General features: G+C 41.6%; 2 protein-coding genes across 5 annotated transcripts in view; one reads left to right on the forward strand and one right to left on the reverse strand.

Moving 5' to 3' along the window:
- The window catches only part of AGAP2 (ArfGAP with GTPase domain, ankyrin repeat and PH domain 2), a 228318-nt gene that overhangs the window by 121839 nt on the left and 92146 nt on the right, over positions 1 to 14333 (forward strand). The window lies entirely within an intron of this gene.
- Positions 10859 to 12416, reverse strand: LOC138793305 (uncharacterized). Its single transcript, XM_069971828.1, has 3 exons — positions 12411 to 12416; positions 11458 to 12102; positions 10859 to 11389 (listed from the first exon to the last, which is right to left on the reverse strand). Exons 1-3 carry the CDS (start codon positions 12414 to 12416, stop codon positions 10859 to 10861), a joined length of 1182 nt encoding a protein of 393 aa, XP_069827929.1.

The following is a 14333-nucleotide window of genomic DNA, read 5'->3' on the forward strand; positions in this document are numbered from 1 at the left end:
AAAATACCCCTGGGCCGGAGTACCCCTTTAAAACACATAAAATTACATTAAAAAATATTATATATATCATAGCTGACATAATTGTCTTATCTAGTAAAATAAAGGCGTAAACAAATTTAAAATTCCCATCTACACAAATATGATACTAATACAAACTAGAGATTGTAGCGCAAAAAATTACATTCCAACCAGCCCTGTAGGTGAAAAAATAAAAGCCTTATGGCTCTTAGAAGGCGAGGAAGAAAAAACAAAAACGCAAAAATGAAAATGGCCTGGTCTTTAAGGCCAAAATTGGCGGCAGGGGCAAGGGCTGGTAAATATTGCTGTAATCCGATCAGCCAATGATGCAGCCACAATGCAATCAGCCAGTGATTGCTGACACTTTTACCTGGGCTGTGTCTAGCAATGTATGATTGTGCTGATATGCCTCCCAGCTGCATCCTGCAGATCTAGGATGCTGCTCCCCTAGCATAGGAGTGCCGTGACTAGTGATGATTGACAGGCAGAGACCCGTTAGTTGCCTCTCTGCTTGTCAATCATCCCTGCAGAGTGCGCTGACAGGCAGAGAGCCATGACTAGTCACAGGTGGCTCCCCGCCCAAATGACTAGTTGCCACCCCTCTCCCGGCATTGCTCCCCGCAGTAACACCCTTTTTTCTGTGATATCAAGACACCCCAGCAGACGCTGCTTGTATGCTAGGGGAGCTGCATCCTAGATCTGTAGGATGCAGGTGGGAACCATATCACCACAATTGTGCTGATTGGTACTATTTAACTGAGTAGTAATGGACAGCTGTGGGCTAACAATGGCTTCTGAGTATCAGACTCCCAGCGTTTGTTTTCAGTTTCTTTAACATCCCACAGGGAGTTCAGAACACTCCTCTCTTTCATGTATGCAGTGTTGCTGCAATGAGTAAGCACAGTACTGACGGACCATGCTGGCAATAATGTATTGCAGATTGTGAGCTATGCAATCTCTGCTTCCTATTATAGTTCTTCTTTATTTGCAATGTATCTTTGCACTTTTAGGCTATGTTCACACACAGTAAAATAAATGCAAAATTTGACAATAAAAAAAAGGTATAAAACACTTTTGTATTTTAAATGTAATAATGTACTACATTAAAGTCTATGGAAAAACAGATGTCTGTGTAGACATTGTAAAAATATATATGTATCCACACAGGCTGACATTTCTCCTTAGACTTTTATGTGGGAACATAGTGAAGAAAGGCGCCATCTTGTTATACAATTACTAATAATTATCATGATCATTATATTACAAAACAGCAGCCTTTTCCTGCTATGTTCCGAAGTGGGAACACAGCTTTAGGCCAGGTTCATACAGTGTTTGACAATGACCACTGTCTGTGAAGTTAACACCGATAAGATAAACTTTACTTCTTTTGATTTTGAATGTGGGTGCATTCAGGTATGCCCACATTCCAAATCACCATAGCAGACAATGTACAGTGCGGCCGGAGCTGCACTTTACATTATCTGCACTGTCAGTTTTGTGTGGCCGCTATTCAGTGAACAGCGGCCTCACAAAACTCACACATCAGTTTTCTATGCTACCGTATACACTCTCTGGCTAGGATTCCATAGGACACAATGTTATATTAATTTTCAATAAATAGCAGCTGCTGTTGCAATGGCCGTTATTTATTGAAAATTTATGTTGTGTGAACTTATGCCTAAATGTGATGGAAGTTTAGATAAGATGACACTGACGCTCTGTATAGAAATGTTGGACACAGATTGTATATGAGACATGTTTGCACTCATAATTGACTTATACACTTGTGTGTGTATTTATATAACACGTCACTTTGTTGTACAGTATTTACTGCTTAAAATAACCCACAATTTGATTGTTTCACTTTATCTAGGAGTGCTGCTGTCAGGGTTGTATCTTTGTGGAGAGTGATGCGCCCCTCGGCTCGTGCTGTGCGGCAGAGAAGGCGCTGATTTTATTGTATTGTTCTGTTTCTGTTTTGTTTTGCAGTGTCTGAACACTGGTTTATCTGCTCTCTTGGTTTGGTGGACACAACCGACTTCACCTGCTGAATTCTGTCTGGCCATGTCATGCTTAATCTTTGTTTTGGTTCTGCTGTGACTGACAGGTTTCCCTGCAAGTGGATGTGTTTGTTCTCAGGTGTCTGTGCTTGGAGATCAGGGGATGGTCCAATTGTGTTCTGGACCAGAGCCCTGGCCTCCTATATAACTAACCACAGTCTGTGTTCTCATTGCTGGTTACTGACTTTGTCTCTGCCTGCTCGTGTCTTCTGTCTATTTGCATCTCCTGATCTTTGCCTTGTATCTTTGACCTTCCTTGCTTGCCGCCTGCCCCTGACCATATTGCCTGTACTTTGACTTCGCCTATTGGATTCTGATTTTCTACTTTTGCTGCCCGATTGTTGTGACCTAGACTGTTTACTATTCTTTATTGTTTTGTTAGTCTGTCTTGTTCTGTGTGCACCTATACTAGTGCAGGGTCCGCCTTCGTGGTTGTCCGCAGCCGCCTAGGGTCATTTGAGGCAAGTAGGTAGGGACAGTTGGTGGGTTCAGCTCAGGGCTCACTGTCTTGTCTTGTCCCTGCCGTCTGGTGCCTGACAGCTGCAGTGTATTTTACACTTAGGTTGAGAATGGTCCGCGATCAAGGTCCCAAGCCTGTGTGTACCCATATCCTTGGATTTAAACCTTTTTCTTTTTGTGTATACAAGAAGGCACTATGGGCAAAAATGTACTATTTTATTAACATGATTAATCAATGTTAATAATCAATAGACATGACAAAATACAAAAAAACTGACTACAAGAATGTTAGAAAATGACCACGAATTATAAACAAATCATAGAATCCGTGCACAAATGTAATAGTGTCAGATCAAACTCTTTAATAAGGTAAAATAAATACTGCCGCACCAAATTTTAATTACTCAGCTGAAAGGATAAGCTTATCAATAATAGTGCACGGAGCCCACACATCCCAACGCACGTTTCGCTCTAAGAACTCCAACCTGAGTTGAGTTTGCCTATGGAAGTGTTTAGAGCTCTGACACTTACATTTGTACATGGATGCTATAATTTGTTTATTTTTTTACCATTCTTGTAGTCAGTTTTATTGTATTTTATTATGTCTAATGAGTAATCATGTTAATAAAATAGTACATTTAAAAAAAAAAAATATGCTCATAGTGCCTTTGTGTATATATATATATATTTATATATATACAGTATATATATATATATATATATATATATATATATTGTAGTGGGTGTTTTCTCTATTATTATTATTATTATTATTATTATTATTATTATTATTATTATGTAATAGGTAAACAGTGACGGTTGTTGATTTAGTGGCTTATCATTTTTGGATTATTTTATTATTGGGAATAGGCTTACCTCGAGCCTTTCTTGTTTAATCATTCTTTTCCTTTTTGTGTTGTGCTGCTGACATTGGACATTATCTACCTATCTATTTATCCATCCACCATTTCATCTCTTTATCTATATATTATCGATCTAATGGCGTTTGCAATTCCCTAATGTAGATGTTCTCTGAGTCTGTTTTTTTTCTGCACAGCTTTAGCTGCAATTGAAATGCATGATTGTTTTTTCTATTTTCTTTTGAGTCATCCTGAAAAATTATATAGACCAAGATTCGCAAAGAACAACAATGCGTATATTAGTTATCTATTTTTTGTCTTTTTTTCAGCAGTTAATTAGGAATAGTATAAAAGAGCCTGCTGTGTCTACAGAGGGATTCCTAATATGTTATGACACACCTCAGGCGGGATGCCAAGGATTGCAATGTACCAAGGCAAAAATACAGCAAGAGTGAGGACGTGAATTCATAGTATGGATAGTCCGCTGGTACTGACTTACAGCTCGGTCAGCTGTGAAATAGTTCCCCCTAAGCTTTTTCAGTCCTTTCACTCACAGTATAAACCGGAGAAGCTGTGTGCAGCATTAACCCACTTACAAACACACAAAAGATACAGGAATCCGACACTGTCCAGCAAAAATGAGGTCTTATAACATCACCATGAACACCAGATTATCCAAGAGCTTATAGAAAACCGCTCTGCACTAGCTATTTTACAGTAGCCATATATTGGGCATTGCTGAAAGCTTGCTGCAGCCATATGGGTGCATTTATGTAGGAAGCTGAACATTAGCGATGAATGGAACATTTACTTTTTATAGGTTCCTTGGTTTTTGACCAAGCATAGCTAAGCAGATGTCCCCTTTATAAAAAATCTGTTAGCTATTAATCATGGTCAGAGTTGAAGTGTCAGAGAGGCCTGACTGATTGATATGCTTGGTTCACTGTTGGAATAGGAGCTCTGTACATCAAAAAATTAAAGGGTTTATCCAGCGACAGACAATTTTTATGTAATGTTGCCCTATTAGAAAACATAATAAGCATGTTATGCTTAATGGACAGCTATCCCCTGGTGTCCTGCAGAGGTGTTTCCGTTGTCCCCCGCTGCCTAATAGGGCATAGTATAACACCATATACAAAACTGTCTACTGGGTGAGGGAAGGAGGTATGCACCCTGAGGCTTAACACAGCCTCATTGACACTTTAAGGCTATGTTCACACTACGTAAAAGAACGGCCGTTGTTGCCATCAGCAACAACGGCCGTACTTTGTGAGGTGTGGACATAGCCTAATCTTCTGTGGGATCCCGGCCGGAGCGTATACACATCGTATATGCTCTTGCCGGGATTCTCGTACGGGGCTGCAAATAACTGACATGTCAGTTTTCTGCGGCCGCAATTCAGTGAATTGCGGCCTCAGAAAGACCTGTCAGTTCACACAATAAAGTGAGCGGCTCCGGCCGCTTGCTTCATTGTGTGCTGTGGGAGGTTCTGATGCAGGCGCGCGGATGCGCCTGCATCAGAACCCTTCAGCCGGAAAGATAATCCGGATGGTACTTAGGTACCAGCCGGGATGATCCGGACAGAGACCGGCCGTTCCATGACTCGGCCGGGGTCATGGAACGGCCGGTCTCTTACGTTGTGTGAACATAGCCTAAAGCTGACAAATCCCCTTAAAGCCTGCTCTGGGTATATGTTGAATCTAGCTATCCTTTACTCTGATTAAAACAACCATGAGTCAGATAGATTAGAAGAAGGTAGACACTCCCCTGTGCAAAAAATACAAAACAAAAAAAAACTTTTATGGTGCACTTTAAGTAGTACATGGCTATCAGACCAACCAAAGCTATTCACTAGAGGAGGTCTCAAGCTATATACTATAGGAGGATTCAAGCTGGCAATGATAGTATGAATAGAAAGGGAACCTGTCATTTATTTCATGCAGTCTAATGTACGGCCCCAAGTGTCTTTTACATGTCGCACCAGCCTTAACTTATAGATCTATCCCTATCAGGAACTCATCTATCAATTAAGACAGGCAGGGTGGGGATAAGCTTCTGTAGACCGCATGGTTACAACCACATGAAAGTGATGGCATGTGGCATGTGGCTGGTATTGAATGGCAAATGGAGGTTGTAGTGCACCTACTAAAGTCTATGTGGTCACAGTACCTTGGTAGTCCGGTTGAACCCTATACCTTCTCTTGTCATTTATTTAACTGGAGGTCTACAATTAGGAAAGTCCTTGACCCCAGAGTACATAGGAGGAGATTTATTAAACTGGTGTAAAGTAGAATTGTCTTAGTTGCCCCTAGCAACCAATCAGATTCCACTTTTTTTTCTCCTCACAGATTCTTTGAAAAATAAAAGGTGGAATCTGATTGGTTGCTAGAGGCATCTACGACAATTCTACTTTACACCAGTTTGATAAATCTCCCCCATAGTGTTGTGTGGTTCCTGCTGCTTGTGTACCCATGATGCTATGTACAAATACCTTGCTTTAGGCTCAAGGGTAAACTTGAAAACAGGAATAATCTTTATTCAAAAGGTCACTGCTCATGCTGATACAATTCAACTTTCTTACAGCACAGATAGTAGTAGTGTTTTATACACTCTTATGAGGTTTAAATGCATGCATGAGGTTTAAATACAATTCCCTTGTGTAGCGTTAGTAGCCAAAATACTGTAGGAAAGTCTCTGGGAACACACTAAGCGCTTTAAGCGTTGCCATTAGAAGAATTTGTTAACCTGAATGTAGGTTTGCTATGACATGTGACAACTTAGTAAGTCTCTTGCAGTCCACCTTGCAGGCAGCATGTTATACAGCAGGAAGAGCTGAGCAAATTGATATATAATTTAATAGAAAAAAGTCTATTTATTCATTAAGTAGATGTGGTGGTCCTGCTCTCCCTATATATACACCTGGGGCTAGGTTCACACTACGTATATTTTAGTCAGTATTGTGGTCCTCATATTGCAACCAAAACCAGGAGTGGATTGAAAACACAGAAAGGCTCTGTTCACACAATGTTGAAATTGAGTGGATGGCCACCATATAACAGTAAATAACGGCCATTATTTCAATATAACAGCCATTGTTCTAAAATAATAGCAAATATTTGCCATTAAATGGCGGCCATCCACTCAATTTCAACATTGTGTGAACAGAGCCTTTCTGTGTTTTTAATCCACTCCTGGTTTTCTTTGCAATACTGACTGAAATATACTGTTTGAAATATACGTAGTGTGAACCCAGCCTATGATAGCTGTAAGTCACTGAGCACGACCGCCCATGCATTTGCCCTTACACATAAGATGTCTGACTGTCCTGCATCTACAACAATTGATTGTTTATTACCCTATAGTCACAGGTTAGTCAGTTGCTAGATGTCATATAAATTGGCAGAATCTGGCAGCTAATGTGAATGGTCAGTTTTTGCAATGTCTGGAGTGTTCCATGTCTTCCATGTACAGTAAATTAGACTAGGCCTATAAGGATGCATTTGACTAAAATTTAGTAGTAGTAGTTACAATCTATAGTTCTGTTTTAGATGCCAAAAGGAGGAAGATTCTGTAAGTTCTAATTGCAGAATTGTTCTGTTGTTTATTGACTCTGTATGGAAATGTGTCTGTATAGGATAAATAGGGATAGAGCAGGAAGGTTAAGTACAAAATGTGCTGCTAATTGTATTGCACTAGGTTCATTGTACCCTGCCTGTATTACCTGAGGTGCAAGGAGAGGCTTGTTCTATGCTCCTGTGTCTATGCCGCCATCCTCTAGTTGCCAGGCAACCACTCTCAATGTCTCCGCAAAACACGGCAAAGGAGTGAAGGTGCCAAAAATAAATTGTATTTTGCACCTGTTTCAAAGAGAGACAAAGACTATCTGATGGCTGTAGCACCTAGTCACATAGACAGGCAGAGACGCTGTATAATTACATGGATCCTTTTAAATGGACAAATACAACTGCAGATTAGCAAATTCTTTTCTTTACTGATTTAGCAAAATGCTAATTATTCACTGCGAATCTTCAACCTAGAGAATCGAATCTACCATCCTAATAACAAGATCATTAAATGCAAACTTGCACATCCACAACATATTTTCCATGTACCCGGGTTTAGTTTACCCATGTAATGCAGCATGACCCAGGCAGCGGGATATCGCGATCCTTGGCCACCTGACCCATGTCAAAGCCAATGTTGTTGTGTAGTCCTGGCCTTACAGGTGTTGTCCCATGATTACATAATTATAACTAATCATGGAGGGTTGCAGGAAAGGATTAACCTCGAAACAACCTTTTAAAGAATTTTAGCCCAGGGGTATCTTTTTCTTTAGTATAAATGCTTACACCTCTTGGCTATGTTCACACAACAAGTTTTGTATTAATCATGGCTGTTGTTGCTGATTTGCAACAATGGCTGTGATTAATACAAAACTTACGTTGTACTGCAGTCTACGGAATCCTGGACGAAGTGTATACATATCTCTAGCAGCCACACGAAAAACTGACATGTTGGTTTTGTGCGGCCGCTATTCATTGAATAGCAGCTGCACAAGCCTGACAGGCCACACAGTGGAGAGTGCGCCTGCATCCCAGTTCAATAGAATTGAAGTTTATCCAGCTGGTACTGAGATAAACTTCACTCACACCCGGCCATTGTCAAATAGCCGGGTCACAGAACGGCCATTTTTTTTATATAGTGTGAACCTGGCCCTATGGTGCACAGCTATTTCCCATTGCTGGGGGATGATTTACAGTCCACTAATAAAGATGGCAAGGGGGGAGGGGATTGGGTTATTGATGCACTGGGTTTGCAAGGTGCAACAGTATATAGCCAGAAAAGAAAACACCAGCAGCACAGCAAAGAAAGGGTTACATCACAAAAGCAGCCCTGGTCTGAAAGGGCTATGGCTATATGCAACAGATGCCACATGTTTGTTAATCATGTAAGTTCATATGGTGGCTGCTAAGATCCCATTGAACTCTGTGGAGCAGATTTAGCAAAACTTTTGAAGACAAATTGGCCGTAACAGCCTATTAGATTATTAAAATTTTCAATATAGCATTTAAATTTGATTGCTGTGGTAACTGCCCCCTTTCCCCCCAAATACATTATCAATACTTTGATAGTTACTGTTTTTCCCAACTTATTTCCATGGTAATATCCATTAGTTGAAGGCTATGCATGTACCTTATATAAAGACTAGTCTCCAACAATGTGTTTATATCACCTCTGCTAAACAGGAGCGCTCTTAACGCCCTAGATCATAGCTGCTTTGTGCAGTGATAAATGATTTGCATCGCTAGAGCAAACAGAGTTCTGGTTTTGTACAGCAGATTAATTAGTCTTCATCTCTAGAGTAAATGAAAACATCGTTCACCATGTCCTTTGTGATTTTACAATGATACTTGAAAGGGATTTACTCCACGAGAGTGAGGAGTTAAGAACAGTCATCCATCTTACTTCTGCATGTGAAGAGTACATCAAGTACTAGAAGTATATTAGGGTATTGCTGACTTTACAGTCCCTTAGTATACAGGCAAAGGTTCTACTAAGGTCATCATAGATCTTACAGAAGTCATTTTTAGGAGTACAAATCTAACTCTAACTTTTTTTTAGAAAGAAACATGAAGCAGCTACCCAAGAGGAGTGCATCAGTCAATGGAGGTTCTAGCGAGAATGGTGAGGGTTTTATTCCACTGTCCTTCATCGTCAGGGTCACAGTGGTCATTGTAGCAGGAGTATATCCACCAGGACTTCCACATGCCTAGAACTAGCACAGTGATGAGGGAGTTGCACTTTGGTAGTTTGACATCAGTAGTCTAAAGCACTCATCGTGTGTGTCCTTGTTGGGGTGCCCTTAATGACACTGTGCAAAAAAAGCCAGACACAAGTGGTAACTAGACATGAGCAAACCCTGAGCTCGCTTGGGTTCGTTTAAACCTGAGCGTGCAGCAATTGATTACCAGTGGCTGAAGAAGTTGAGTACAGCCCTAGGGAGTCCTGAAAAACATCCATGTTTTCCAGGCAACCTTAGGGCTGCATCCAACTTCTTCAGCCAATCATCTCTAGTAACCTATAAAAGTAATGACTCACAGTTCTCTTTGCTGAAGATCCTTAAACAAATCTAAGATGGGGGACAATACTTTAACAAGGGTTTAGGCGGGCTTAGCTTTTATGCAGGTGGCAAAGTAGTAAAGTTTTGTAGTTTCTTTTACAGGAGAACTTAGAGGTAGATGGTTTTAGCCTGCTTGTTTTTTTGTGTGGCTCAGAGGCAAAGGGTTCTAACCTGGATGTCAATTGGTGTAGCTTAGAGTAAGATGGTTCTAGACTGCTTGTCTATTGGTGTAGCTAATGCTGCGTTTACACGGAGCGATAATTCACCCGATCGTACAATTAACGATTTCGAAGTAACAATTTTTTTAAATAACAATCAGCATTTAGACGGAACAATATATTGTACAGAAAAATTGTTTTGCGATCGCTTAAGCCTATCTCGCACATAGGTTAACGATCTGCGAATTTTTTGCAAACGACGATTTAAAAACATGTTGTGAGATCAAAATGAACGATTTCTCGCTCATTGTTTGATCATTCGCTGCGTTTACACGTACGATTATCATTCGAATTCGATCGTTATTGTGCAAATTCGAACGATAATCGTTCCGTGTAAAGCATAAGAGGCAGAGGGTTCTAGCCTGTTTGTCTCTTAGTGTGGCTCAGAGGCAGAGGGTTCTAGCCTGTTTGTCTCTTAGTGTGGCTCAGAGGCAGAGGGTTCTAGCCTGTTTGTCTCTTAGTGTGGCTCAGAGGCAGAGGGTTCTAGCCTGTTTGTCTCTTAGTGTGGCTCAGAGGCAGAGGGTTCTAGCCTGTTTGTCTCTTAGTGTGGCTCAGAGGCAGAGGGTTCTAGCCTGCTTGTCTCTTTATGTAGCTCAGAGGCAGAGGGTTCCAAGTTGCTCGTCTTTTGGTCTAGTTACATAGTTGATACGGTTGAAAAAAGAAATGTCCATCAAGTTCAACCAAGGAGGGGATAGATGCAGGGGAGGGGGATATACAAGGAGGGGATGGATACAGGGAAGGGGAACGGATGATGGGAAGGTTCTATACATATGCATTAATGTTATTTTGCTCTAAGAACTTATCTAGGCCTGTTTTGAAGCACTCCACTGTTTTTGCTATGACCAGATCCTGGGGTAGACAGTTCCACAGATTCACAGTTCTCATGGTAAAGAAGGCTTGTTGCCTCTGGAGACTGAACCTTTTTTCTCCAGGCGGAGGCAGTGCCCCCTTGTCCTTTGAGGGAGTTTTACCTGGAAGATCTTTTCCCCATATTTCTTGTAGGGGACATTTATATATTTAAATATATAGCGCAGAGGGTTCTAGCCTGCTTGTCTTTTGATGTAGCTCAGAGGCAGAGGGTTCTAGGCTGCTTGTCTCTTGATGTAGCTCAGAGACAGAGCGTTATAGGCTGCTTGTCTCTTGATGTAGCTCAGAGGCAGAGGGTTCTAGGCTGCTTGTCTCTTGATGAAGCTCAGAGGCAGAGGGTTCTAGGCGTCTTGTATCTTGATGTAGCTCAGAGGCAGAGGGTTCTAGGCTGCTTGTCTCTTGATGTAGCTCAGAGGCAGAGGGTTCTAGGCTGCTTGTCTCTTGATGTAGCTCAGAGGCAGAGGGTTCTAGGCTGCTTGTCTCTTCATGTAGCTCAGAGGCAGAGGGTTCTAGGCTGCTTGTCTCTTGATGTAGCTTAGAGGCAGAGGGTTCTAGGCTGCTTGTCTCTTGATGTAGCTCAGAGGTAGAGGGTTCTATGCTGCTTGTCTCTTGATGTAGCTCACAGGCAGAGGGTTCTAGCCTGCTTGTCTCTTGATGTAGCTCAGAGGCAGAGGGTTCTAGCCTGCTTGTCTCTTGATATAGCTCAGAGGCAGAGGGTTCTAGGCTGCTTGTCTCTTGATGTAGCTCAGAGGCAGAGGGTTCTAGGCTGCGTGTCTCTTGATGTAGCTCAGAGGCAGAGGGTTCTAGGCTGCTTGTCTCTTGATGTAGCTCAGAGGCAGAGGGTTCTAGGCTGCTTGTCTCTTGATGTCTCTTGAGGCAGAGTGTTCTAGGCTGCTTGTCTCTTGATGTAGCTCAGAGGCAGAGGGTTCTAGGCTGCTTGTCTCTTGATGAAGCTCAGAGGCAGAGGGTTCTAGGCGTCTTGTATCTTGATGTAGCTCAGAGGCAGAGGGTTCTAGGCTGCTTGTCTCTTGATGTAGCTCAGAGGCAGAGGGTTCTAGGCTGCTTGTCTCTTGATGTAGCTCAGAGGCAGAGGGTTCTAGGCTGCTTGTCTCTTCATGTAGCTCAGAGGCAGAGGGTTCTAGGCTGCTTGTCTCTTGATGTAGCTTAGAGGCAGAGGGTTCTAGGCTGCTTGTCTCTTGATGTAGCTCAGAGGTAGAGGGTTCTATGCTGCTTGTCTCTTGATGTAGCTCACAGGCAGAGGGTTCTAGCCTGCTTGTCTCTTGATGTAGCTCAGAGGCAGAGGGTTCTAGCCTGCTTGTCTCTTGATATAGCTCAGAGGCAGAGGGTTCTAGGCTGCTTGTCTCTTGATGTAGCTCAGAGGCAGAGGGTTCTAGGCTGCGTGTCTCTTGATGTAGCTCAGAGGCAGAGGGTTCTAGGCTGCTTGTCTCTTGATGTAGCTCAGAGGCAGAGGGTTCTAGGCTGCTTGTCTCTTGATGTCTCTTGAGGCAGAGTGTTCTAGGCTGCTTGTCTCTTGATGTAGCTCAGAGGCAGAGGGTTCTAGGCTGCGTGTCTCTTGATGTAGCTCAGAGGCAGAGGGTTCTAGGCTGCTTGTCTCTTGATGTAGCTCAGAGGCAGAGGGTTCTAGCCCGCTTGTCTCTTGATGTAGCTCAGAGGCAGGGACACCCATGTATTTTCCTACTGATACAGCAATTCCCATTAGTGGGATGCAGTTCTATACAGTCTGCAGAAGACGTGCTGCTCTGGGCCAGAGTCCTAGTATAAAGAAATGAATTATTCTTCATCTTACCTCCATATTTCCTACTTCACACAAACTTACAACTAGACAAGGGAGAGAGAAAAAAGCCAGGCAGCAGCGCCTCGTGTGATACCGTACAAACAAGTCAGTTAAAAATGCAAGGTGCTGATGGGGTGCTCACCTTCAAGCCCCTTGGGCTTTATGCATATCACCCAAATGGGTACCAGGTCTTCAGAAGATGCCAGGATATGGTGCTTCGGTGGAGAGTGCAGGGCTGCAGGCCAACTAGGATAGCCCAAACGGGATGCTCCCAAGTGGGGGCCCGTGGGAATAAGGCTAGTCTAGGTACAAAAATGGTGCGTGGCTAATCCATAAATGTTAGCGCTGCCCAAAAGACTCCAAATAGAGGCTGAATAAAGTAAAAATATTTATTAAAAGTGCACAATATTTACGCGTTTCGAGGAACAGAGGTCCTCTTCATCAGAATAGCAGTGCATCACTATGCACTGCTATTCTGATGAAGAGGACCTCTGTTCCTCGAAACGCGTAAATATTGTGCACTTTTAATAAATATTTTTACTTTATTCAGCCTCTATTTGGAGTCTTTTGGGCAGCGCTAACATTTATGGATTAGCCACGCACCATTTTTGTACCTAGACTAAACTTACAACTAGGCATGAACGTCTTTGAACTTAGTAGCAGTAGTTCCTCACCCTGTGTTGTCCTGGACTACGCACTGTGCTGAACTGACTTCCTTTCTATAGAGATGCTGGACTAGTGTAAGTTCTTCCTCTGCTTCCACTGGAAGCATCCTACTGTGTGAGTGTGTTTGTGTGTGCGTTGGTGGATTAACCTTTTCACAGCTCTCAGCTATGTCTATAAATAAATGCAAACATTAGCCACTCTAAATATTAACAGTACATATAAAACTCATCCACAGTCACACAAAGTCTCTGATTTCTAAAGGGACACAAAAAAAGGTAGAGGCCTTTTAAAGATTTTGCATTAGCGCCAGAAAAATCACATGCCTTATTGTGTTATACATATAGCTTGTCACAGAACAGTTTTTCAATATGTTCAGAATTTTTTTTAGAAATAGCAATGATCAATTGTTCAATGAAAGTGAATGTATAATAAGATTTCTAATCCTTAGGAAAAAAAAAGAAAACTGGTACTGAAGCACATTTTTAGGGGACTGCGCTTTCTTGCCACATGCTTAAAATAAAATGAAGATTTTACTATGACAAACTTTATTAATAGTCTTAACTGGGTAATTGTGATACTGAAAATTATAAATATAAGATAGGTTCATATTATGATGGAAGTTCAGGTCACTTCATGCATCAGGAATATTTTATGAGGATAATATTTGTGATGCCTTTTTAATGTCTACAATATTAAAATGTTAAACAACTAATTGCTCATAGACATCTGAACAGGTCTGAGACATCTTAACCCTGTCTGATAATATACTGTACACTCACCCATCATCAAACTGGCAAATGAAGTTTTATAAGCCATGCAATGCTCTCTGGGGAAAAAATATGTAAATTAGCTCTCCTCTAAAACAGAAAAAGCTTGCTTCTCACTGTCACCTATTGTAGTAACATCCATTCAACTTAAAGGGGTTATCCAGCGCTACAAAAACATGGCCACTTTCTTCCAGAGACAGCCCCACTCCAGTTTGGGTGGGGTTTTGTTTCTCAGTTCCATTGAAGTAAATGGAGCTTAATTGCAAACCACACCTGACCTGGAGACAAAAGTCGTGTTGTCTCTGAAGCTAAGCTAACTACAAATGTTATAGAATGTCAGTGGAGGAGAAATGGAATCTCATTGTTCCTGGTATAGAGATCAGTTGTGCTTCATGCACTTTTCTAGAACTGAAAAAAAAGTAGAAAAATGACATGTATTGACTTAATTTTGTGTTCATCCTTGTATATTTATCACAACAGGAAAATAGTTGTGTTTTTGCTT

Source organism: Dendropsophus ebraccatus, chromosome 5, assembly GCF_027789765.1.
Source record: "Dendropsophus ebraccatus isolate aDenEbr1 chromosome 5, aDenEbr1.pat, whole genome shotgun sequence".
Lineage (NCBI taxonomy): Eukaryota > Metazoa > Chordata > Amphibia > Anura > Hylidae > Dendropsophus > Dendropsophus ebraccatus.